The following is a 24991-nucleotide window of genomic DNA, read 5'->3' as shown; positions in this document are numbered from 1 at the left end:
AGATTCGTGGCTGCCTGTTGCCTGTAGGCACTGGGTTGCTATTATGCGGAAATTATCTTGTATAATATCGAACCATCTGGAGGGAACTGCGATTTCTCCATTTTTATAAATGAGAGGTTCAGGTGATGTAAATAATTTTCCCAACACCATTTAGCTCATAGCTGGCAAGAGCCCAGGTTTGGCCTGGGCTTTCCAGGCACCAAAAGTGTCTACCCTTCCTTTACTGGCCTTGCATTAAGTGAGAAGAAAGAGTTGGGGAATGATCCATGGGCTAGATGGGCTGTGAGTTCATGGCAGTATTTTTTATAAATGGAGCTGGGAAGGAAAGACCCACTAGATTGGGAGAACAGGGGGACCAATACGTGGGGGTAGAAGTGAGATGGCCATGAGGCTGGGTTCCCTCACTGACTCTGGCTAGACTAGGGTAGTGGAAGACTCAACTGCACAAATAAAACCAAGCCAAAACACCAGAGGTCTTATCTGACATGATGGTGGGTCAGGCCTTGGAACTGAGACTGAAGTTACTAAGGAGAAGAATAATGGAAGCTAAGGTCTGTAATCTGTGAGATAATAGATGCTTGCTTTCTACAATTTTTCTTTTCTCCTTTTCTAATTTTTTTACTATAGTCAGATATACATAGTATAAAATTTACCACTTTAACAGTTTAAAAGGGTACAGTTCAGGGGCATTAAGTACTTTCATATTGTTGGGCAACAATTATCACCATCCATCTCCAGAACATTTTCATCTTCCCAAACTGAAACTTCATACCCATTAAGCAGTAACTCCTCACTTCCCCCTGCCTTCAGACCCTGGCAATCACTATTCCACTTTCTGTGTCTATGAATTGGACTACTCTAGGTCCTTATATAAGTGGTGTCATACAATACTTGTTCTTCTGTGATGGCTTATTTCCTTTAGCATAATGTCTTCAAGATTCATCCATGTTGTAGCATGTGCCAGAATTTCCTTCTTTTTTTTTTTTTTTTTTGTTGAGGAAGATCAGCCCTGAGCTAACATCCATGCTAATCCTCCTCTTTTTGCTGAGGAAGACCAGCTCTGAGCTAACATCTATTGCCAATCCTCCTCCTTTTTTTTTTTTTCCCCCAAAGCCACAGTAGATAGTTGTATGTCATAGTTGCACATCCTTCTAATTGCTGTATGTGGGACGCGGCCTCAGCATGGCTGGAGAAGCGGTGCATCGGTGCGCACCCGGGATCCGAACCTGGGCTGCCAGTAGCGGAGCACGCACACTTAACTCCTAAGCCACAGGGCCAGCCCAGAATTTCCTTCCTTTTTAAGGCTGCATAATATTCCCTTGTAAGTATATACCACATTTGTTTATCCATTCATCTGTTGATCAACATTTGGGTTGCTTCCGATTTTGGCTATTGTGAATAATGCTGCTATGAAAAGTAGTGTACAAATATTTGTTCAAGTTCCTTCTTCTAATTTTTTGGGTATATACCCAGAAATGGAATTTCTGGATTGTATGATAATTCTATGTTTAATTTTCGAGAAACTGCCATACAATTTTTCACAGTGGCTACACCAGTCTACATTTCCACCAACCAGGCACAAGGGTTCTAATTTCTCCATATCCTCACAAACACTTGTCATTTTCTGTTTCTGTCTCAGTTTTTTTTTTTTTTTAATTTTTAAAGTTTGATATTGGCCATCCTAATGAGTGTGAATTAGTGTTTCATTGCGGTTTAATTAGAATTTCCCTTGTAGTGATGTTTACCATTTAATAAGCTTACTGGCCATTTATATATCTTCTTTGGAGAAATACCTATTCAAGTCTTTGCCTAATTTTGAATCATGTTGTTTTTTTGTTTATAGAGTTGTAAGAATTCTTTATGTAAACTGGATATCAATCCCATATCAGATATATGATTTGCAAATATTTCTCCCGTTCCCTGGGTTGCCTTTTCATTGTGTTGATAGTGTCCTTTGGTGCACAAAAGTTTCTCATTTTGATGAAATCCAGTCTACCTATTTTTTTGTGTGTGTGAGGAAGATCAGCCCTGAGCTAACATCCGTGCTAATCCTCCTCTTTTTGCTGAGGAAGACCGGCTCTGAGCTAACATTTATTGCCAATCCTCCTCCTTTTTTCCCCAAAGCCCCAGTAGATAGTTGTATGTCATAGTTTCACATCGTTCTAGTTGCTGTATGTGGGATGCAGCCTCAGCATGGCCAGAGAAGCGATGCGTCGGTGTGCGCCCGGGATCCAAACCCAGGACGCCAGTAGCAGAGCGCACACACTTAACCACTAAGCCACGGGGCCGGCCCTGGTCTACCTATTTTTTAATTTGTTGCCTGTGCTTTTGGTGTCATATTCAAGAAATTATTACCAAGTCCAATGGCATGAATATTTCTCCCTATATTTTCTTTTAAGGGTTTTATAGTTTTCCCTTGTATCTTTAGGTCTTTGATCCATTTTGAGTTAATTTACTATATGGTATAATGTAACGGTCCAACTTCAACCTTTGCATGTGGATATCCAGTTTTCCAACCTTATTGTTGAAAAGACTGTCCTTTACCTAATGAATGGTCTTGGCACCCTTATCAAAAGTTATTTCACCAAATATACAAGGGTTTATTTCTGGGCTCTCTATTTTATTTCATTGATCTATGTATCTGTCTTTATGCCAGCACTACACTATTTTCATGATTGTAGCTTTGTAGTAAGTTTTGAAATCAAGAAGTGTGAGACTTCCAACCTTGCTCTTTTGTTTGATTGTTTTGGTACTCAGGATTTTTTGAAATTCTGTATGAATTTTAGGATGAGTTGTCTATTTCTGCAATAAAATATTGGTAGAGGTTACATGGAATCTGTAGATCACCTTGAGTAGTAGTGACATCTTTAAAGAATTAATTATTCTAATCCATGAAGCCTGGATTTCTTTCCATTAATTTGTGTCTTCTTTAATTTCTTTCAGCAATATCTTTTAGTTTTCACTGTAAAATCTTTCACCTACTTGGTTAAGTTTATTTCTAAATATTTTATTCTATTTTTGTTTTCCTCCCCAGAGCCCCAGTGAATGGTTGTATATCCTAGTTGCAAGTCCTTCTGGTAGTTTTATGTGAGCCACCGCCACAGCATGGCAACTGACAGATGGGTGGTGTGGTTCCACGACCAGGAAGTGAACCCAGGCTGCTGAAGCAGTGAGTGCTGAACTTTAACCACTAGGCCATCAGGGCTGGCTCTTATTCTTTTGATGCTGTTGTAAATGGAATTGTTTTTCTAATTGCCTTTTTGAAATTTTCATTATTAACGTATAGAACCACAATTGATTTTTGTGAGCTGATTTTGTTTCTCGCTACTTTCCTAAGTTTATTTATTAGTTCTCATAGGTTTTTTTGGTGTGTGTGGAATCTTTAGGGTTGTCTACATGTAATATCACATCATGTGCCTTTATTTCTTTAATCTCTCTGCTCCTTTCTCTCTCTCTTTTCCTGTGACTTCTGTAATGCCTATATTAATCGGTATGATGGGATCCCATAAGTCCCTTAGACTCTATTCACTTTTCTGTATCCATTTTCCTTTTTTCTCCTCAGACCTGATAATTTTTGATTCCTTGTGTGCCTATCTATACTAAATGTTCTGTAGACGGGATTCCCCCATGTCAATCTTCTGTTGTTTCCTTGATCACATCCCAGTTGCAGGCTATTGTGAGTTAAGTTATTTATTTAAATGTCAACTAATTATCCATGTGACAGGAAGTAAATGGAATACTTGTGGTCTTATGCAAACTTCTATTTAGTTCAAGGAACTATTTCTTAAAAGCAGATTTCATATTTTAAACGTTCTTAGTATGAATGCATATTATCCAGTTCAACAATTTGATTCAACCAACATTGATTGATTTCATTTTTGTACAAGGTACCGTGCTGGACACTTTGGAAGATGCAAAGATGAACTGGACTCTCTCCTGGTCCTCTAAGGTCCTCAGTGGGCTTCCCATTTTTCTACTGATTAATTAAAAGGCAGATTTATCTGTCATTGTTGGTACATCTTGTCTAAGTGGTTGCTCCTTAATAGCTTACTAGTTTACCTTAGTAATTTTGATTAGTGAAAGTGAAATGAACAGCTTAATACCAGGAGGTCAGCTGTCGCAAGAAGGAATGTTTTTGGATGAAATGGCTAATGGTGTATGGAGAAGATGCTCAGAATACCCTGGGGTGGAGGTGGGGAGCACATCTAATCCCTGCCAGTATCAGCTCCTTCTAACTGCTGGGTAGGTGTCAGGCTCCATAGGCAGGGGCCTTCTGAAAACAACGTCTAACCCCAAAAGAGAGATAAGGGACATGTTTTTGAACAAGTGACTTTTTCTTGCTTGTAAAATCACACCCTGCTGGAAATCCCCTCAACCAAGACAAGTCTTCATTAAAATCCACAGAGAATATCACTCCTTGACCTCCAGGGCAAGTCTGAGAAGTTGGCAAGGCCAAATTCTGTGTCCACCCTAGACATTGTAGAAATCAATGACCACATTTGCCTGAGAATACATAGAATGTAAGATGCAGAACAGAAAGTGGAACTCAGGTCTTCATAGTTCTAGTCTTCGGTTCTTTGCACCACTTCATGATGGAATCCAGAGAAGAGGTGGAAATGATGAGGGTAGGGTGGATGCCATAGGTACAACAACGAAAGAGCATGATTTAGGTATTTTTTCTAAACAAGGCCACTAGAGTGCTTCTTATCTGGCAAACTTATTGTTAAGGAACAAGTGTAAAAAGAGATAAGAAGTGAAAAGGAAAAGAGGAGAAGAAAAGAGAAAAGAACAAACCAAGGATGGACACAGTGGGAAGTGGCATCCTGTTAGTACAGTGGATGAGGAGGAGGGAGGACTTTAAATCACCTGTAATTACACCTGCCTGCTCCAGTGTGTTGTGATTTTAAGTCTAACCTGATAATAAGACACCCTAGCAGTAAACCATCTGGAGACAACAGAAGGGCAAGAAGGGATTGGCTAAAGAAGTAAGAGAAGTTGCTGAACATTATCTTATAAAACATATGAGGCAAGTTTTGATGCTGTTCTAGAAACCAAACAATTGCCAGCAGAACTTCCTGCTGGCTTCTCTCCTAGGGCAAACAGCTTGGGCTTTCACAGTCACTGGGTTTCCTAGGAAACAGAAGTGTAAACTTGAGAAAAGGCAGGACAAGGATAAGTATTGACAGCGAGCTGAGCCAATCAGGCAATGAGCCTGCAGCAGTGATTTCAAGCCACCCAATTGGCATGACAAGGGTGGACCAGGAGGTGAGGAGTTAAGGTAAGAGCGAGGAGGCAAAGAGGGGTGGGAGGGGACCAGTATTCCCAGATGCAGGTGAGAGCGTCCATAGTTTCAGTTTGAAGCAACTGGTGGCAACAGGTTAGCATTTAAGGTAAATCAATGTTTTTATCTATTATGTTGATTTGATCGCTTTTGTTTCATTTAAGCTTATAAAAAAAAAAGGAAGACAGTAGATATTACTTTCTAAAAAGAAAAACCTAAAAGTTTACGAGAGCTCTTGGCTGTCAGTCTAGGGAAGAAATAACTTGTTTGGTACTGGGAGAGGCTTTTGTCGAAGAGGTACTCAGATAAAAATGTGCAAAAATACATTTTATTTTGGGAAAAGGGAAGGAAATAAACATCATTACATAGCATTACATTACATCAGTACACAGCAGTTACTAGGTACTAGACACTTGAGTGTGAAGTGTGTGGGTGAATTGCTGTAACTAGCCTATATGACCATAGATAAAACTGAGCTTCAAGAAGGTTAAATATCTCAAGTCATAAAACAATTAAAAGATTGAGCTTTGATTCAGACCTTGGTTTGTGTGACATTCAAAGTTGTGCTATTTCTGTCATATCCTGCTGAAATGACCACCTAGAATCAGAATTCTTATTAAAGTGGACTGACACAGCTTGTTAAAAATTGTGTCAGAGAGTTGATTTTGAAAGGAGAGGAAGAGTATCCTCTACCCACGCTGGGTCCTTTCTGGCTGGGCTACAAATTAAATTGACATGAGACTGAACAGCAGGAGAAAATCAAAGTTTAATAACATGTATACGTGGGAGAAACCAGGGAAACTGAGTTTCTCAACAAATGGCGGAGGTTTTCACCTTAAATAGATTTAGATAAAGACAAAGGAGAATGCTGGGGGTGGGGAGGGAGACAGGAGGGAGACAGAAATCACAGTAATCAAGAGCGTGCAGATTTAAGTCCTCTCCTTCTGTACTGATAAGAGTTTCTAGAGATAAAGTCATCCCCCCTCTTCCCAGTACAAAGAGGGAGATACGGTCACAAATGGAGATTTCCCTTACAAATGTAAATTATCCATACCCAGAGTTAAATTCATCTAGGCAGTTAGTGGGGGAGGTCAAATGTCCCTCAGAGAAAATAATCAAGGCAAAGAGACACATTCTGGGCCAGTTTTGATCTCCCACAATTTGATTGATCATGCATGTGAGAAATGGTATTGCCATTTATCCAGTTGTCTACTCCCCTTGCCTTCCCTCTGGGGCCTAGTTAAACCACACTAAGTAGATGAATTTCTTTCCTGTTTTTAGAGCTTTAATTTTTTCCTCAAAATCTTACAACTACAGAAATCTCTTTATTTTGTAATTTTACATTTCAAATATTGAGATTTAAATTGTGGGCATTCATTTGTATTTATATTCAAATAGCAATTATCTAATAATAATCACAATGATCAATTGTAATAGCAATCTAGTAGCATTGTGCTAAGTGCTGATGATATGATCACAGGAAACACAAAAGAAACTGCTCTTGCCTGTAAGGACCTTATAGGCTAGTAGGAGAGGCAGTTCTGAAAGCAAAGAATTATGTCATAGTGCAATGTGTACACTACATGGGCTTTGCACAGATTATACAAAGGAAGAAGCAAGCTGTTTCCTTCTGGTGAGAGGGTTATGTGAGGCTTCACTATAGTGATTCTACAAGGAAGAGTAGGACTTCTCTAGACCAACAACGGAGGGAGGGTGCTCCTGAAAATGGGACTGCATGCACAGAGGCCCAGAGATATAGAACACTATCCTGTGTTTGGGGAATGTGAGTGGGTGTAGATGCAGAATAGATTCTGAAGGGGTGGAGAATGATTAGAAACAAGCCTGTGGAGATAGGCAAGGCCAACATATACAGTGCCAAGTAAGACATTTGCTCTTACCTGTATGCAACGGGGAGCCACCAAAGGGATTTAGACTAGACCGTGAAGTTCAGATTTCCATTTTATAAAGATTGTTCTAACAGTCATCTGGAGGATGGATTGAAGGGGGCAAGACTGGAGGCAGGGAACTAGCTAAGAAGCAATTACAATAGTGGAAATGGGAGACGACCAGGTCCTGGACTAAGGTGGTATCCAGGGCAGTGGTGGTGAGGGAAGGAACAGAGATGCAGAAGATGTCAAGATGTTGAAATTCTATAGGACTTGGCTGCTGATTCAATGTAGTGGGTGAGGGAGTCTAGGATGATGTTCAGTTAAAGACCTGAGAAAATGGTGTTGCCATTTCCTGAGGCAAGGAATAAGGAGGAAAAGATAATGAATTGGATTCTGGAGCATTAAACTTGAAGTGTCTCTAGGTCACTGACATGCACATATCTTGTAGGAAATTTGAAATCTGGCTCTGAAGCTCAGGAGAGTGCATGAGTGGAAATAAAGATTTGGGAGTCATCACTGTGTCAGTGGCTATGGCAGAGATTGCTATGGGATGGTATGTGAGTGAGAAGAGGATAAACAACTGAAGCCTGGGAAACAGTAGCATTTAAAAAAGCAGGTAGAAGACAAGGGAGAGATCAAATAGGTCAGACCTGAGAGAGGAAATTAGATTCACAGTATTTGACAGAAAAGTGTTTCAAGAAGGAAGAAGGATGGATAGAGTCAATTGTTGGGTGAAGTGAAATAGGGACCAAGAGTGACTGTTGACGTTGGCAATCAGGTGAGCAATGACTTCTTGAGAGTATGTTCCTTGGAGTGACAGGGTGGAGACCAGACTGCAGGGGACTGCAGTATGGATGGGGCATGAGACAGTGCAGAAACTGGAGACTCTTTCAAGTGCTTTGGCTTTGAAGGGTGATAGGGAGAAGGAGTCTAGGATTGAGGGACCACTGCAGATTCATGAACTAGAGGGAGGAGCTGGTGGAGAGGAGGAAAAGGGCATAAGTGATGGCTGAGGGTCCAAGAGGGATTGGGATCTATGTTGTAAGTGGAGAGATTATCCTTGGATGGGAGGAAATTCAGCATTCCCTCTAGAGGAGGGAGGAAAAAGACAGGATGGTCTCAGAGATAAATCATTTTTAGACCTGGAGGGGGGTGTGGTGAGTGAGTTCATATCTGCTGGCTCCATTTTTACTGTGGCTTTCAAGACAAGGTGTGGAGGATGGTGACAAAGGTTTGAATTAGCCTCTGAAAGACTGGAAGAAGAATCTAACAAATGTCATATAAAAGTATAGTTGTGTGCTTCTGAAGGCCCAGGTGTGGTTAAAGAATAAATGTGCTGTTGCACCTGTCCATGCCAGCATGTGGGTTTGTTCAGTTGCACTTTATAGCCTGCTTTTAAGGAGAGGACACACAGACAAAGTGAGCCAAGTTAGGCAATCATAAGGGAGGTTGGGAGATTGACAAGTGAGGACTAAGAAAGAAGGCGCTGGTAAGGATTCGTCAGAATGATGTCCTAAATTGTCTAGAATGGAGAGGGAAGGAAATGGATCCAGAAGGGAGAACGAGGTAGGTAACGGCTGAGGTGAAAATGCAGGGTCAGGAGTCTAGAGCTCTCATAAGGTCACAAGCACATGTGATTGGAAGAATGAAGCTGAAAGATGGAAAGAAAGTGGATGTTGAATTTTGAACTTTCAGAGGAGACCAGCTTTGGCTGGTGAGACAATGTAAGCGATGATCTTAGAAAGGCATGCAGTTGGTAGAAATCAGGGAGCTCCAGGAACCTCATGGCTGCATATTAGATGGATTGTCAGGATGGGCGCTGAGGTTGCCCAGATCGATGGGGGCACTTGGGATGGAGAGGAAGTCTCTGAGGCAGGACCCTGAGTCTCAGTGATTTAGGAAATGACAAAGCCAAAGAGGGACATAAGGAGGATGTCCAACTGGGCTGTGCTTCAAAGAAGGATGTGAGAATGGGTCATGATGTGGAAGTTGCAGAGTGCATCTTAGAGACTATGAGGTTCCTTACTCCTTAGAATTTGGGGTAAAAAGTACTTTTATCCGTGCCGGCCCGGTGGCTTAGTGGTTAAGAGCGCGCGCTCCGCTGCTGGCGGCCCGGGATCCTGGGCGCGCACTGACGCACCGCTTCTCTGGCCATGCTGAGGCCGCGTCCCACATACAGCAACTAGAAGGATGTGCAACTATGACATACAACTATCTACTGGGGCTTTGGGGAAGAAAAAAAAGGAGAAGGATTGACAATAGATGTTAGCTCAGAGCCAGTCTTCCTCAGCAAAAAGAGGAGGATTAGCACGGATGTTAGCTCAGGGCTGATCTCCCTCACAAAAAAAAACAAAAAAATTAATTAAAAAAAGAAAAAAAAAGTACTTTTATCCGAGAAAACTGCAGGAATAGAGTTCCTTATACAAATTCGAGTACCAGATACAAATCCGTTGTACCAGTCAGCCTCTTGGCAGGAAATGAACGGCACATTCAAAAGTAACATAAAAGAGTTTAATGAAGGACAGTTTACAAAGATGTGGATAGGGCTAAGGATATAGATTAGGGATGAGGAAACACCCCAGGGCTGCCAAAGTGAGGAGGTGGAATTATCCTTAGAACTGAAGGAGCTAGAGGAGGCGCAGTTACCAGATCTCAGCAGGAGTGTTGCTGTAGGGAGGGCAGCCTTTGGTGAAAGGTCGCTGTCACTGACAACTGTGGCTTGGCAGAGAGGAAGCCAACCTCCTTCTCCTCTTGTCCTCTGATCTCCTGCTGGTGCCTCCCATTGGTTGAATCCAGCTGGAAGCCAGGGAGCAAAGAAATCTGGTTAATGCAGTTCATAGATGTGAACCACCTGTAGCACAGATGTGGATGGAGAATGCATCAGGGGAGGAGTCTGGGCAAACAGAATATTGAGCTCAGCAGTGGAGATAGTCGATTGTTCAGAGGACAAAGAGAATTAGATTTATGATGGATAAGGAATTAGGAAAGGCTGGGTGTCTCTGTGTGAAAGGTACTCTTGGTCTCAAGAGGTCCAGGCCTCTGCCGTGGTGATGGGGTATGCAGGAGCAAGGGGTAGGGGGGTGTTTTGTATGTGGAATACACTTTTAGTATCAACTGTTGCTTTAATCTCTTTAACGCTTGAATTAAACAAGGTTTTACCTTACTGAATTTTCCTTGTGAAATTTTGCTCTTTGTTCTGATCTAAGACAGTTTTGTATAAAGAAAAATATTGAAGTTCATGAGATCAGTTTTCTATATTTTAGAAACAAACAAGTTGGCATTTGGGAGAAAATAGCGTTAGAGGATGATCACCCTTGTTACAGAAAGGGCCACAGGCTGCGTTCTCTTGACTCCAAATGCCCACAAAGACTTACGCTGTTGATGACATTCTTTGGAGTGGATTCTCTTGCACATCTCTAGCCATAATTCCATTGCCACCCAATATCTTGTTTTTCTCCCAGTCTGGGAATAATTTTTTTTTCCTATTAGATCTTCTCATAATCTGAAGTCTACTAGAATTAAAATTTTCCCATACACTGCAAACTCCAAAACGTAATTTGAGAGAGCGGGGCAGTTTTTGGTTGAGAGGTGGATTAAAGATGTTCTTATCGGGCCAGCCCGTGGCTTAGTGGTTAAGTGCGTGCGCTCCGCTGCTGGCGGCCCAGGTTGGGATCCCCGGGGCGGACGACACACCGCTTCTCCGGCCATGCTGAGGCCGCGTCCTCACATACAGCAACTAGAAGGATGTGCAGCTATGACATACAACTATCTACTGGGGCTTTGGGGGAAAAAATAAATAAATAAAATTTAAAAAAAAAAAAAAAAGATGTTCTTACCTTCTTCGGAAGCTCTGCTTCGTGTATCTCCTCTGCAGCCGGCCCTCCATCCTCAGCAGGAGCTCTTCACACAGAGGAGGAAGATAGGCGAGAGCTCTCCAGTAACTTACAGTGTCAGTTCTTTCGTACCAAGTGTGCTTCGGACCCAATGTTGTTACTAAGCTTGTCCCAGTCTTTATGTATGAATCATTTTTGGTGGCTACACTGGTTCCTTGTTTAAGAAATGAATATTTTCTGACATGCTGTGGGTAATCTACAAAAGACCCCTGGGGAAGTGGTGTGCACAAAAGACGCTGCTCAGAATCTCGGTTCTGCTGCTTGCGCCTGAACCAGGACAACCCCTAAATCTCTTTGCACCTCAGTTTCCTTATTTTGTAAAATAGGAACAGCCACATTCCCTCTAATGTGTTTAAAAGCACTTTGTAAACTATGAGACTTATTACCAAATCTTACTTTAAACCAGACACATTTTCTTTTCTAAACAAACTTAATAATTTATAAAACACAGGCCACCCCTTTAGCTCCTGATCGCTGTTGTTGTTATCTTTTGTATGGTCCCAAGGGGCTGCAAACTGTTTCTATGTAGGACCAGATACTAAATATTTCATGCTTCATGGGCCAGAATGTCTCTGTTGCAACTATCCAACTTGGCTGTTGTAGCGTGAGGGCAGCCATAGAAACACACAACCAAATGTGTGTGGCTGTTTTCCAATAAAACTTTATTTACAAAACTAGGTGGAAGGGCAAATTTGGCCCATGGGTCGTGGTTTGATGTCCCCAGTTCGTTTTAGATTATGTTGCCTAAACTCAGGGTGTCCTTAATAACTGCCCATGGAAAGGTGGACCTTACTTGCTGCAGGGGAACAGAGGTTGAGGAGCAAGCATCAATGTGCTAACTTCTGAGCCCAGAACTTACCTGAGTCTCCTCCGTCAGAGCAATCTGCTTGCTCCGCATGTCTCCCAAATCCTCAGGCACCAGATGATGTTGATAATAAGCTGATCTGCACATGCTCACGCTCTTAGCTTCTGGAAGGACTCTATTTCTTCTGCCAACTGTGGCAGAAACTGCTATTTGCCTACTCAGTGGCCGGTTTCCTCTTCTTTATAAGCAGAATCTGGGAATTGCAAAGTACCCAGCCTAAAATTCAGTGTCCCAGCTGTCTCAGTCCCTTCAGGATGCTATAACAAAATGCCACAGACTGGGTATCTTATCAAAGCAGAAATCTATTTCTCACAGTTCTGGAGGCTGGAAAGTCCAAGATCAAGGCACCAGCATGGTCAGGTGAGGGCCCTCCTGCTGGTACATAGCTGGCACCTCCTTGCTGTGTCCTCACACGGTGGAAGGGGTGAGGGAGCTCTCTGGGGTCTCTTTTATAAGTGCATTAATCCCATTCATGAGGGCCCCACCCTCATGACCTAAGCACCTCCCAACGGCCCCACCTCCTAATACTATCATCTTTGGGAGTTAGGATTTCAACACACGAATTTGGGGGGGGGGGCACAAACATTCAGACCATAGCACCAGCCTCCTTTGCAGGAGTGGCCAATGAGAGTTAAGTGGACAGAACTGGGTGGAGTCTTCTGGGAACCATTTAAAAGGGGCTGACTCAGCTGGGGAGTGCATTTTTCTTGCCCTTACCCCTTTCTCTTTTCTGTTGCCTGGAGTGTGGATGTAATGGCTGGAGCTGCTATGGTTATTTTGTAACTTTAGGCAAATTTGAGGAAAAAAACATGGCAAGGTAGAAAGATAGCAGTCTCTTGGGACTTTGACAACTATCTGAACTGCCTCCAGACTTCTTTTACAGGAGAAGAAAGTAAACCTCTTTTGTGTTCAGAGACAATGACTTGTTTCTGTTATGAGTAGCTGGACACATTTTCTAACTGATATGCCAACCTACACTGACGTTGGCACTCTGACATTGGATTCCTATCTTGATTTTCTGGAAGTATCAGTTAAGAGAACACAGGATGCAAATAATTGACTGGATTTCTAAGTGGCTATAAAATAAACAGTAAATAGACAAATGACTCCAAAATAAGAATTCAAGGTGACTGTAAAGTAGTTACTAAGTAAGTGATTTTGGTGACTAATATAGTGAAAGGGCAAATGGTAGTCAGAGCTGTGGTTTACTGGCATATAAATATGCAGGAAGATGTACAGTTGGGTCTTGTCCTTGACGTGGATTTGAACTCACTGAGGCTAATGCCTCATAACCTGAAAAATGGGATATCTGGAAGTTACCTGGTTGGTTATAAGAATATAGTTGTTGAAACCAGGGAATTTGGAAGAAAAGTTTTATTTTTCTTTTGTCTTGATTTTTTTTTTTCCTTTTTCTTTTGTACACAAATCCAGCCAAAGCTTTGCTTACCTTTATGTAGTTTAGGTATTTTCTTACTCTGCCTCTTTAAGATCTTTCTTCTGGCAGGCTGCCTGACTCAGAATAGATTGCAAGTAATTTCCTGGTACAAACCCCAGAGACTCCAGGCAGAGCAGAGGGCAGAGTGAGATGGAGGAAGAGACAGCGAGGAGGGTGCTATTAAGACAGCTCCTGCCTCCAGAGATTCCCAGGGGACACTCATTATGAGAAGGACCCCTAAGCCTGGGGCTGCTGTGTTTTATTAAACCTGGGCTTGTATTGCACTGTGTTAGTTAGTTGGGTCCTTGAATATCATGCTGAGCTGTTTATGTCATGCTCTTTTGTAGCCAAAAATGCTGCAGAGGCTGCTAAATGCTGTTAAAATTCTACTGAGGGAAGAGGTTATAATGGGGGTATCTTTCCTCCCAGTTCCCAGGGGCAGTTGAGTCTCTCTTCACATTAAATTGCTAGTTATTTTACCCAGGTAATGTCAATATCTAGGATCAATCCAAACACTGCAAGAATAAACTTTTGTCAATTGTGTCAGTTAGGAATACTTTTGGCTGCAAATAACAGAGGACCTGACCAACAATGGATTAAGCAAATGGGGGCTTTCGTTTCCCACATGACAGGCGTGTGGAGTCAGGCAATTGGTGACATTGGTTCAGCAGTGATGTTAGGGCTCTAAGTCAATATGGTTGTCATTCCCTTGGCCCCTCCCTCATGATTGCAGCAAGGCTGCCACAGCTCTAGACATCACATTCTCGCTCAAGGCAGGAGGAGGCAAAAGAGTTGGGAGAGCTCTCCCAGAGCCCTCAGTTCTTTCATTTGAGTCTCTTGGCCAGAACTCATTCACACGGTCACCCAGCTGAAAGTGGAATGTAGCAGAGAAGGAGATTGGAATGAACTTTGAATCAGCAAGTTGGCAATGTCTGGAAAATCAGCTATAATTCAAATTCAGTGAAGTTAAAACTACCCTGAGGAATGTCAACTCCTGGAAGGGACCTTGGCTGTCTCATTCCTTGCTCGTGTGGCACATAATAGTTGTTCAATAAACATCTGCTGAATTCAGGACCAGGTCTAGGATGAGGCAAGGTCGGCACTGGAGGCACACTATTTAAGGAGGCACTCACTCCCAGGCTTGGGCAAGTGCAGAGTTGACATTTGCACGATCCTGAAATCGAGGGTCTCCTTAAACATTGTGCCCTAGGCACCTACCTTACCTAACCAGGATCCCAGCCCTGGTTGAAGGAATAAAGTGAGATTTCATGAAGATGTATGAAGTAAACACTCTACAACAATGATATTTATGAAACATTATTTTTAAACTGTGCCATATGATAAACATTAAAATGAGGACTTAATTCACATCCCAAAGATCAGTAGAAAGAATAAAAGACTATAATTTAGCAGAGACGGGCTCTGGGGAAACCTGCCTATTGACAACAGTTGAAACACGAATTTTAAACATCTTGAGAAAATGTATTTTGGTACAGAGAAAATTTGGTAAGGTGCCAGACTTCAATGACACCTTATTTCCACGGTACATTTACGTCGTTAAAGTACAGATTACATACTGTTATACTTTAAATCGTACGTGGAAGTTGGCAATCCAAACAAAAACCAGGTGTTTCATAGATTCATGCATTGCAGAAATAATTTTAAAAATAATTTGTGGGAAAAGAGTAAATGTTATGGAAGATAATCAGTAGCTTTGAGTTCAGGTTTCAAAAAAAAAAAAACCACCTTACACATCACTTGATAAAACAAACAAGCAAAAAAACTACTGCTGTAAGAGGAAGAGATTAAGAGAAATTGGTCCTTATGCTCAGCATCAACTGAAAGGAGTTTACACTGAGCCTTAAAGGTTTGAAAACCTGCTCAAGGACCTCGAGGAGAGAGAGAGGTCATGTCCAGGACCCGGGAGTGGCCTGGCTTTGCCCTGCACTGCTGTCCTCCATCCTGCTCTGCAGTGAAACCCTTCCAGCTCTCTGAGGCAGTCTCTTCCTTGAGGCTTTTCCTTTCCTTCATATCAGTTCATGGCCCTTCTCTGAATTCCCAAGGCAATTGATCAGCACCTGGCGTAGCTGTTGAACGCGGTGACTTAGGCAGAACTGGACGTCAGCCCTGACTCTGCCCCTGCCCCATGGCCCATTCTCAGGCGAGTGACCTGTGTTCTCTGAGTCTCTGCTGACTTCCTGTAATAGGGTGGCGATTAGAACCCACCGCATGAGTGGATGTGCTGATGGGTAAAGCGCTGAGCCAAGGGCATGGCCCCTGGCATGGTTATGATGGTTATTACTACAACTTCCATTCACGCCTGTGTCTTATTCTGTGTTATGTTCTAGTCTTTCCTCTAGCCTTTCCCACAAGGTCTTATTCCAGATTCTCGAGGGTGGCCTGGTATCTCCTCTAGCTTAGATTCTCAAGCTCAGGGGTGAATTACAACCATCTGGAAAAGTTAAAATGCAGATGCTCTGCACTCATACCTAGAGATGCTAATGTGCTATATTTGGGGTGGAATGTGGGCATCTTTATGACAGCCCCAGTTCTTTCTCTACAGCCAGGCTTCTCAATCCAGTACTAATGCCATTTTGAACTGGAGAATTCTTTGTTGTCAAGGGCTTTCCAAGCACGTTTAACAGCATTTCGGCCTCTACTCACTAGATGAAAATAGCACCTATCACTCCTGTTGTGACAACCAAAAATATCTCCAAACATTGTCAATTGTCCCTGAGGGGGGCAATATCATACCTACTTGGAACTACTGCTCTCTAAAATCACCTGAAGAATTAGCACAGTCCCTCGCATGGCTAGAAGTGCTAAGGGTCCGTTTAGTTGAATTGAGCTCAGACGGGTTCGATGAAGAACTCTCACTATGTCAACAGCACTGACCCACACCTGTCATTTTGCCTTTTCTGGTAAAATGAGTAAAAAGAGTACCCCTGGTAAAAAGAGTACTCTAGTAAAAAAGAGTACCATTTTTACCTAGTACTCTACTGTAGAAACCACATTTCTCGTCAAATTGTTTGAGTTTTTCATTTGTCTCAGGGCTGGGTCGAGGGGACATCCTAGCCACCTGCTAGGCTACTTAGAGCACTGGGTTTATTCCAGAGGGGTACTTTCTAGGGGGAAACTGCTTGAGGAACCACAGGTTTTTGCCATCTACCATGTAGTAATAACTCATTTATTGAATGGACCAGAGTCAGATGGCAACCATTGACTTCAAACACGGTCTGTTGTACATCTCTCCCCATCCCTGGATGACATTTCAAGTATTAAAAGGTCCACTGAGTCTAAATCAAAATTTCAGTCTTACATCCAGTTCCCAAGTAGAGAGAAAAAGAGTATAAACCACCTCATGTCCTCCATCCCCATGGGGACTGGTCCCTATGCTCAGTATCAAGCCTGAGCAGCAGAGATGGGAAAAGTTTTGACTTGGATGTGAGCTTGAGAGAAGGCAAATGTGTTTTCCACCTCCTGGAAATGAGCTGGAAGCCCTACAGGTTTATTCAATAGCTCCCTGCTCTTGACGCTGCCTTACTCTCTCTATTTCTATAAATAGCAGAACGTTTTAAACTCACGTGGAACTATTATAGCAACCCCAGGTCTCTTGCTATTGAAATGACTAATGAAATGGCACAGGTATTTAAATTCCAGAAATGCCTAAAAATGTTCTTAAGGCCAAAATCATTACATGGTCTGGCTGTGGGGAAAATGGGTTTGTTGGCTTGGAGGTGGGAGAGGCCCTTGGAAAGACTGGACTGCTCCGTGGGTAGTTGCTGTTCTCAGAGGCTAGGCTTATGTCACTTCCTCAACAGGACAGCTTCCTCGCAGTATCTGCTCTCCCTCTGTCTAGTCTCAGCACCCAAGCTGTGGAGTGCAAAGAAAGGACTGTCCTGGCAAAGCCAAGTGCAACCATCACGGTCCACATCCCTGCCCAGCCCAGCGAGCCTGCTCTCACTCCTCAGCACTCGGTGACTCGCCCATCTCCCCTCCGCCCCCTGCGGTGTTTGCAGTGCCTTCCCTTCGACCTGATTCTGTCCCTCCGCCTCTGCTTTTACACAGGCTGACTCCTCTCAAGTTCATCCGAGCTCACTAACTTGCTTCAGCTCCCTCATGCAACCATCCTTTTTCTGAAAGAGGAAAACCGAGAGTGTAGTGTCCGAGACACCAAAGCGGAGAGGGTTCTTTAGAGGGTGGAGTGAGGTTTCCTTTGGATTTTGCATCAAAGGGGATGTGGAAACCCTTGGTGCTTTCTCTGTATGGATGTCTGTGGGGTGCCCTCTTTGACTCTAAGATCCACCTCTGTGTTGCAAGTTGTTGGCTGCAGACTCAACTCAGTATTTGTGAGAAAGAGAGAGAGGGAGAGAAAAAAGGGGGAGGGGAAGGGGGGAGAAGGAGAGGGAGAGGGAGAGCGAGAGAGAGGGAGGGAAAGAGGGAGAGAGAATATGTAATTTAGCTTATTGCCACTAGGAGGCACCAAAGACAACCCAATAAAGTGCAGCCAGGGGCTTGAAGGTTTTGCTCTTCCCACATTTAAATCTGTCCCTGAACTCAGCAAGAGGATTCCCAGGAACCCCGCTAAGAATCATGAAGATACAAACCTCCATGAAATTTCAGCTTTCCATATCTCGTCCCGCAATGATTCTCGAAATCCAGGCAGACGGAGAGCTTTGGCAATGGCAGACCGCTCTGCACCCTGGGATGAAAGAGCCTTAACTGGGTCCAGTGTGAGGAGACCTGGTGACCATTCCCAAAGTCTCCTTTGGCTTTGCTGCTGGCGCCTCCACTCAGGCTGTGCCCCTAATCTCCAGGCCTCTGCATTTCAGAGCTCCGTGAATGTCTCTTCCCACAAGCTCCTGGGGGTGGGGTGTGGGGCAGCAAGCAAGAGCTCTGGATCCCCCCCGCCGCCCCCTCCCTCTCTCTCAGACTGCACACTCAGTTACTTCCCATATCGGATCTGTCTTCTCCGTCCACACTACCAATACCTCCTTCCGGGCAGCATGACCTCTCACCTGATTGTCACCAGCGTGGCCTCTCATCTCCTACTGGTCAGCCTGTCCCACCTTGCTATCCGCTCTCCACACTGCATCCAGAGGGGTCTTCTACAACGCAAAACATCACTCCCGCATTTGAAACCCTTTGCGGTCTCCTGTTGCTCTCAGTACAGAATCCAGATTTCCCACCATGTGTTGCTCTCAGTACAGAATCCAGATTTCCCACCATGGAATGATCTGGTGCTCGATAACCTGCCTGGTTTCATCTTTCTCCAAATTTCCCCTCTCCATGTTCCCCCCCAATCTCCACAACTCTTTATCACACCCCTACACACACTCCTGTTCTTCAATTTTCCTAAAATACTTGCGTTTCTCTAATTATACTATTTTCTCTTTCACGTTGGCCTTAGCACTTGGGAAATATACAGTGCTCTTCCTTCTTCCATCCCCACCACCCTACTCTAAATAACTACCACCTTCTTTTAGGATTAAAGCTTAGACATCTCCTCCTCCTCTGAGAAGTCTTCAGAAAGCCCCATTCCAAGGCTAGGGTAGCCGCCCTCTTCTGATTTGTTGCAGCTCAGTAGTGGGGTTGCTCCCCCCACCCCGCAACTGTAAGCTCTGTCTATCTTGTTCCCTCTTTTCCCCACTCCTAGCCCCACACTTACTAAGCCCTTAGCAGACATTTGTTGAAGGAATGGACCCAACGCGCGCCTGGCAGGGGGAAATGCGCGGACACGATGCCAACACAAGGTGGCGCTGTGGCCACGTGCAGGGCAGTCTATTCCCGGCCTTGCACAGGCCTGGCTGGATAGTCTGTTGTCATCACGCTGACTCTTCCCTGCTCAGAGAGGGCCTTGGAGCGAGGGACGCGTTTTGCAGTACTGTGAAGTTGGTGGCATGTTTGGGGACAGACTCTTGCTCTGGTACTTGATGCCTTCGTGCAGACCTCAGAAGCTCTGAGTATCGCCCTTCTTCGCCAAGACCCTACCAATAATACCTTCTCCAAAAGCTCCCAGTTCTTAGCAAACTTGATGTTTCCTGTTCTGCTTAACTACCGGACTTCAGTACTTAAATTTAAGATTCTAAGCTATTCAGGAGCTTGCTCCTCAGAGCAATCCTCTGCTCTAGCACCAGTGTCTTGAAAATAGCACACGATAAATATTAGCTATTAGTTGATGAACTGGATCACTAAATAATTAAAAAGCATAGTTAATATGAGCATTTCAAGTATCAGGGTAGGCTGGCAGGAGAGAATGCAAATTTTTTTTCTGAATATAGCAAATTAGACTTCAGAGGTAACTGCTTGCTTCATCCCTGGGTAGGGTCGGCCGCAGGAGGCAGAATGGGGCATTGTTCCCAGACTCTACCCTGATTTCCTATGAGTGGGCCCATCGAATTGTGCTTTGAAACTCTTTTGTATTATTTCACAAAGGTGGTGGAGTAGAAAGAGGCCTGCTTGGGAGTCAGAAGCCCTGTGTCTGGGTGTCGGCCAGGACTTTTGAGCAGGCTGCTTTACCAACCCAAGCCTTTGTTCTCAAGTTGGCCAAAGGAGGTAGCGACACGAGATGATCTTTCAAGATCTTACCGTCCTAACAGTGTGTGAATTACTGTGAGCCACACTGACCGTGGGGCCTTGGCAAGTTGCCTGATTTCTCTGTGCTCCAAATTCTTTATCTGTGAAATAGGAACCATAGTCATATCTAGCTCAGATGGTTTTTTTTTTTTAAATTGAGATGAAATTCACATAACACAAAATTAGACATTTAAAAGTGTATATCATACACTCACAATGTTGTGCCACCACCACCTAATATCAAGTTTCAAAACATTTTCATCACCCCTGAAAGGAAACTTCATACCCATGAAGCAGTCACTCTCCATTGCCCCCTCCCCCTAGGCCTTGGCAACAACCAATCTGTGTTCTGTCTCTATGGATTTGCCTATTTTGGATATTTCATATAAATGGATCATACAATACGTGACATTTTGCATCTGGCTTCCTTCACTCAGCATAGTGTTTTTGAGGTCCATCCTTGTGGTAGTGTGTATCAGGACTTCATTCTTTTTATGGTTGAGTAATATTCTGTTGTATGGATACACCACATTCTGTTCATCCATTTGTCTACGGATGGACATCTGGGTTGTTTCCACCTCTTGGCTATTGTGAACAGTGCTGCTGTGAACATGGGTGTATGTGTATTTGTTTGAGTCCTTGTTTTCAATTCGGCTCCTAGGGATTTTGTGAGGACTGGATACACGCTTACCACCTAGTAGGGGCACAATAAATGTTAGCAGTTGAGGTTTTTGATGTCATCCTGAAGGATGCAAAGAGAGCCCCACAAGGGTTCTTTCTTTTGCCATCTCTCTCAGATCCAGGAGCCAGATTTCACTGTCTCCCCACCACTGGTTTTTAGTCTATGTCTCTCTCTACTCCCCACTTGCTGCTGTGGCTGGTGTGGAAAACCAGAGCAGGTAGAGTAGGGTGGAAAAGGCAGGGGAGAAGGAGTGGAAATGAGGCCGGGGAGGTGAATGGCTGGGCACAAGCTTTGGGCAAGGTGCACTGAGTGAGGGGAAGGGACGGGAAGGATGACTTCCCGGGAAGGAGCAGACCCTGAAGTGCTGCCAGTTCCAGGTCCCCTGGTGGGAGGGCTAGAGTGGGGCCAGGGCTGGTGCCACTGGCAGAATATGGTCAGAGCCAGGAAGAGCCTCAGGCAAGGATGAGTAAGGGAGCCAGAGGAGGCTAGACAGTGAATTGTGGTCTTGTACATGAACACAGGATTCTGATTGAGGCAGAGGGATGCTGGAGGGGTAGAGTTAGGGCTGGAAGCTGGGACAAGCTCTGAGAATTATCAGCTTGAGATCAGGTGACAAAATAGAAAGAGGCAAACACAGGTTTTAAGACACTTAATGCTGCCGGGAAGGCAACTGATCTGGGCCACAGGTGTCCTTGTTGGATGAGAATTTGGAACATGCTCTCTGTACCTGCCTGACAGGAGCGGAGAGGCAGGTCTCTAAGCATGGTGTGTGTGGCCATCTGCAATTCCAGGAAACCTCTGCTTTTTGTCCTGGAGGAAGCAAGGAAGGCTCCATATAGCTTTAGGCAGAGCAATTTCTTCAGCTGGGACATGACAGGCAAAGGCCTCCTTTGAGTAACTCTTCCGAGAAGAGTTACACCCATTTTCATCCATATGGTGGGAATCAGGATGAAGGGCAAGGAGAGAACCCATAAGTTGGCTCTTGGAGGTGCTCTCAGAAGTGAGGCAGTTAAGCGTGGGCATCCCTGAATTATTTATCCTGGTCTCAAATTTCAGTCTCAGACGCCCTCTCTCTGAAGTTAAATAATGAGAACTTTGTAGGGAAGACCTTACGGGTTATATAGGAGGGGAACAGCCTTAGAGGACATGAATCGGAGGGCTGTCCTCTTTGATGACAAGAATCCCATCCTAACGTGGCCTCCAGGGGAAGTGCCAGCACTTGGCCAGAGGGGGAGACCTTGAGTCAAGGGCAGAACCGTTCTAACATCATTTTTTCTGCACCTTGAATGCTGTTCTTTGCATACACAGCAAGCTCTCTTGCGCCTTCACAACTCATGCTAAAAGAATAGTTTTTAGAATCCCCCATTTATTGGGTCAGTGGGCTCATAGGAAGATCAGTGTCTTTTGGAGCAGGGATGGAACCTAAAGACCATCTAATCCAGTCCTTTCATTTAACAGAAGAGGAAGAGTCGGAGGTCCTGAGAGACCTCACCGGGAATGGGGTGATGAGTCAGAACTAGAACCCGGGTCTCCAGGCTCCCAGCCCAGGGCTCTTTCCACTGTTGTGCGGGTTCTCGGAACTCAAGTCCAGCTCCAGGAGTCTGCACGTTGCTCGTGGACCTGTCAGGAGGTGGTGTTTCTCCGTACCCACCCTCTCTCCTATGTCTGATTATTTAAAACACAAAAGCCAAACTGTAGAATAAAGATATATATTTGTCAGGCGAGAGGGATAGTGTCTATTTACCTTTTTTCTGACCTGAGAACCTAGTTAGGTGTTAATGGACACTAACCTGTTATTCAAGGAAAATATTCTAGGTACTGGTAGGAATCGTTAAAGCCCGTATTGAGAATCTCAAACAACAAAAATTAATGTTTAGACCAAAGAGGAGACTATTAAATGTGAAGTCAAGGGAATATGGAGAATTGTAAATAAAAGAATAAAGCATATAAGGTTGGCTCAAAAAGAGTTTAGAGACATGGGGCTTTTTTTAATGGCCAGAGGAGGGCTTCAGAAAGATGAGAGCATATCAGAGGATGGCTATATGTTTAAAATTATTGTCCAGGATGGAGAAATCAGATGTTTTCAGGACTAGGTAAGTAAGTAAGAAATATGCCAGGCACACCGTTGGTGTAGCTAAAAATTGGAAATTCGTGGAGGTTTGAGACTGTTCTTGGGAAGCGGATGAGAGGGCATGGTGTCAATTTCCTTCGCGGAGAGGCTGCTGTCGCCTTGCCCAGCCGGAGGCAGGTGAAGGGGCCTGAGCTCCGCTAACCTGCTGTGGATTCCCCTCTCAGATGGCAGGGACGGCACGCCATGACCGGGAGATGGCCATCCAGGCCAAGAGAAAGCTCACCACGGCCACTGACCCCATTGAAAGACTCCGACTGCAGTGCTTGGCCAGGGGCTCCGCGGGCATCAAAGGACTTGGCAGGTAAGACCCGGGCTGTGGGGTGACAGGGAGATGGAGGAGAAAGGCAGGACACGGCCAGGTAAGGCTAAGACTAGCTGTGTGACCTTGGGCAAGTCACTTCCTCCTGGGGTCTCAGTTCCTTATTTGTAAAATGCAGAGTTTGGAAGAATTGATCTCTGAGGTCCCTTGTGACAATTTTTGGTTCTTAGTCCCAGATTCAGCAAGGCCCGTGTCTGCTACAAGAGAGTGCATCTACTAGGACCCCTCGAGGTGAAAGGAGAAGTGTGCCTAGGGACTAGAGACACCTGGCAGGACAAGGAGAGACACTCCCTAAAGCTGTGACAATAGGGGCCGGGTTGGGAGAGGGAGGAATGAATAGTGATTTAGGTGTGATTGCAGAAGTTGGAGTGTCACTCTCAGAGAGTCGTGTCTCACTTCCAGCCGGGGGCCCTGGAATTGCCTGGAGGATAGTTCACAGCTCACTGCCAGTGGGGTTCCTCCAGCTCTGTAGGGCCTGTCATCTAGCCCTCTGATAGTGTGACTAGTCCTCAGGACTGAGAAACCCAAGGGGAAGGAGAGGCATGTCCTGTGCATTGTCTCTTTTCAACAGACTACACTGAGTGCCCACCATGGATTCACGGGTGAACAAGCCTTCTCCTGGCCCCGTGGAGGACTTAGACTAAAAAGATTGAGAGTCACTAAAACAGAAATCTCTGTGGCGTGAGAAGTTCTATTTTAGAGAAGTACAGGGTGTCATGGCAGGGAAATCCAACCTCAGTTCTGGAGGCTGGGGAAGGCCTCACTTCCAGCAAGGTCCTGAGCATCAGGAATGTCACTTTCAACAGTCCCAACTCTCAGACTAAGCCTAGTTCTGTCAGAAGCCCAGGCTGTGGGCATATGAACCCTGGTGGCCAGGCTGTCACAGTCCAACTAGAAGACCAGCCCACTTCCCCTCAATGTTTTATCACTCCAGCCTCCACCTCTTCATCCTGGATCTGCATCATTGTCCTCTGCAAACCCCTCAGGACCACCATCCTCTCACTCACTCTCTGGTCCATTCAATTGAATTCCCCTGCTGCGTATGCCCCCTGCACCCCACATCCCCTACCAGCCCTTCCACTGTGAACCAGTCTGTTGTAAACAGGCACCATCGCATGGTTGGCCTTTTGCTTGAATGTGCCCTTGCCTCCTCCCATTTGCTGGTCTTGGCCTTCCCTAGATCTCTCAAGTGGAGGCTGTCTCTTCCCCTCCATGCCTGCCTGAGGGTCAATTGAGGATTAAACACTCTCCTTCAGTCTAACTTCTGATCTCAGTTTATATTCCCCTCCTTGGCTCCTTACCCCTTCTCTATAAATCCTCTCTTTGAAGGACACCTCTTCCTGTTAAGCTCCAAGATGTGCCAACCTCCAGGACACTCAGTGTTCTGTGAAGTGTTGGCTCCTGGCACAATCCTTCCCACTCTGTCTTGAGTCTTTATCCTGGTTGGGATCAGGATGACTCCATCAATACTCTGACCCTTTCACTTCTGACACCAACTTCTGCTGGTTTTCAACAATATGTATTCTTTCTCAGTTGTTTCCAATCACTTCATAAATGTAGATATTTCCCAAGATTCTCATGCCGGTAGCTCTTTACTTCACCATACATCTTGCCTCCTCCTGACTTAGCTCTTGTTTATCCTGGATTGATTTAGCCTCTTGCCATTCTTGGAATCAAGTCCCCTCCTGAGCTCCTAACTCATTTCATGATTTGTATCTTTTCTTTTATCAGGGAGAACACTAGGCAACTAGCTAACTAATCAGCTACCCAGTGGACATCTCTATGTAGTTGCTTTACTGTCCAAAACAAAACAAAAGTCATCATCCCCTCTTGCAAACATGAACTTCCCCTGCAGCCCCTACTTTCAGTGGTATCACCACTCTGACAGTCCCTTGGGTTGGAAACTTTAGAATTATCTTC

The 24991-nt window shown here is 44.5% G+C and overlaps 1 protein-coding gene across 5 annotated transcripts in view; it reads left to right on the top strand.

Moving 5' to 3' along the window:
- CAPSL (calcyphosine like) overlaps positions 1 to 24991 on the top strand; it is a 49964-nt gene that overhangs the window by 7176 nt on the left and 17797 nt on the right. For 4 of the 5 annotated variants that reach the window (XM_014781584.2, XM_087443181.1, XM_004422728.2 and 1 more), the window contains exons 1-2: positions 5326 to 5390; positions 22917 to 23053. In XM_014781584.2, coding sequence (XP_014637070.1) covers positions 22917 to 23053 — 137 coding nt within the window. In that variant the 5' untranslated portion in view covers positions 5326 to 5390. Of the gene's footprint in view, positions 1 to 5325; positions 5391 to 22916; positions 23054 to 24991 lie in introns of those variants that run through there. The other variant, XM_087443180.1, reaches the window with a different exon arrangement.

Source organism: Ceratotherium simum, chromosome 18 (genome assembly GCF_057802395.1).
Source record: "Ceratotherium simum simum isolate JZ-2026a chromosome 18, ASM5780239v1, whole genome shotgun sequence".
Taxonomy (NCBI): domain Eukaryota; kingdom Metazoa; phylum Chordata; class Mammalia; order Perissodactyla; family Rhinocerotidae; genus Ceratotherium; species Ceratotherium simum.
This window is presented reverse-complemented; position numbering and strand designations above follow the sequence as displayed.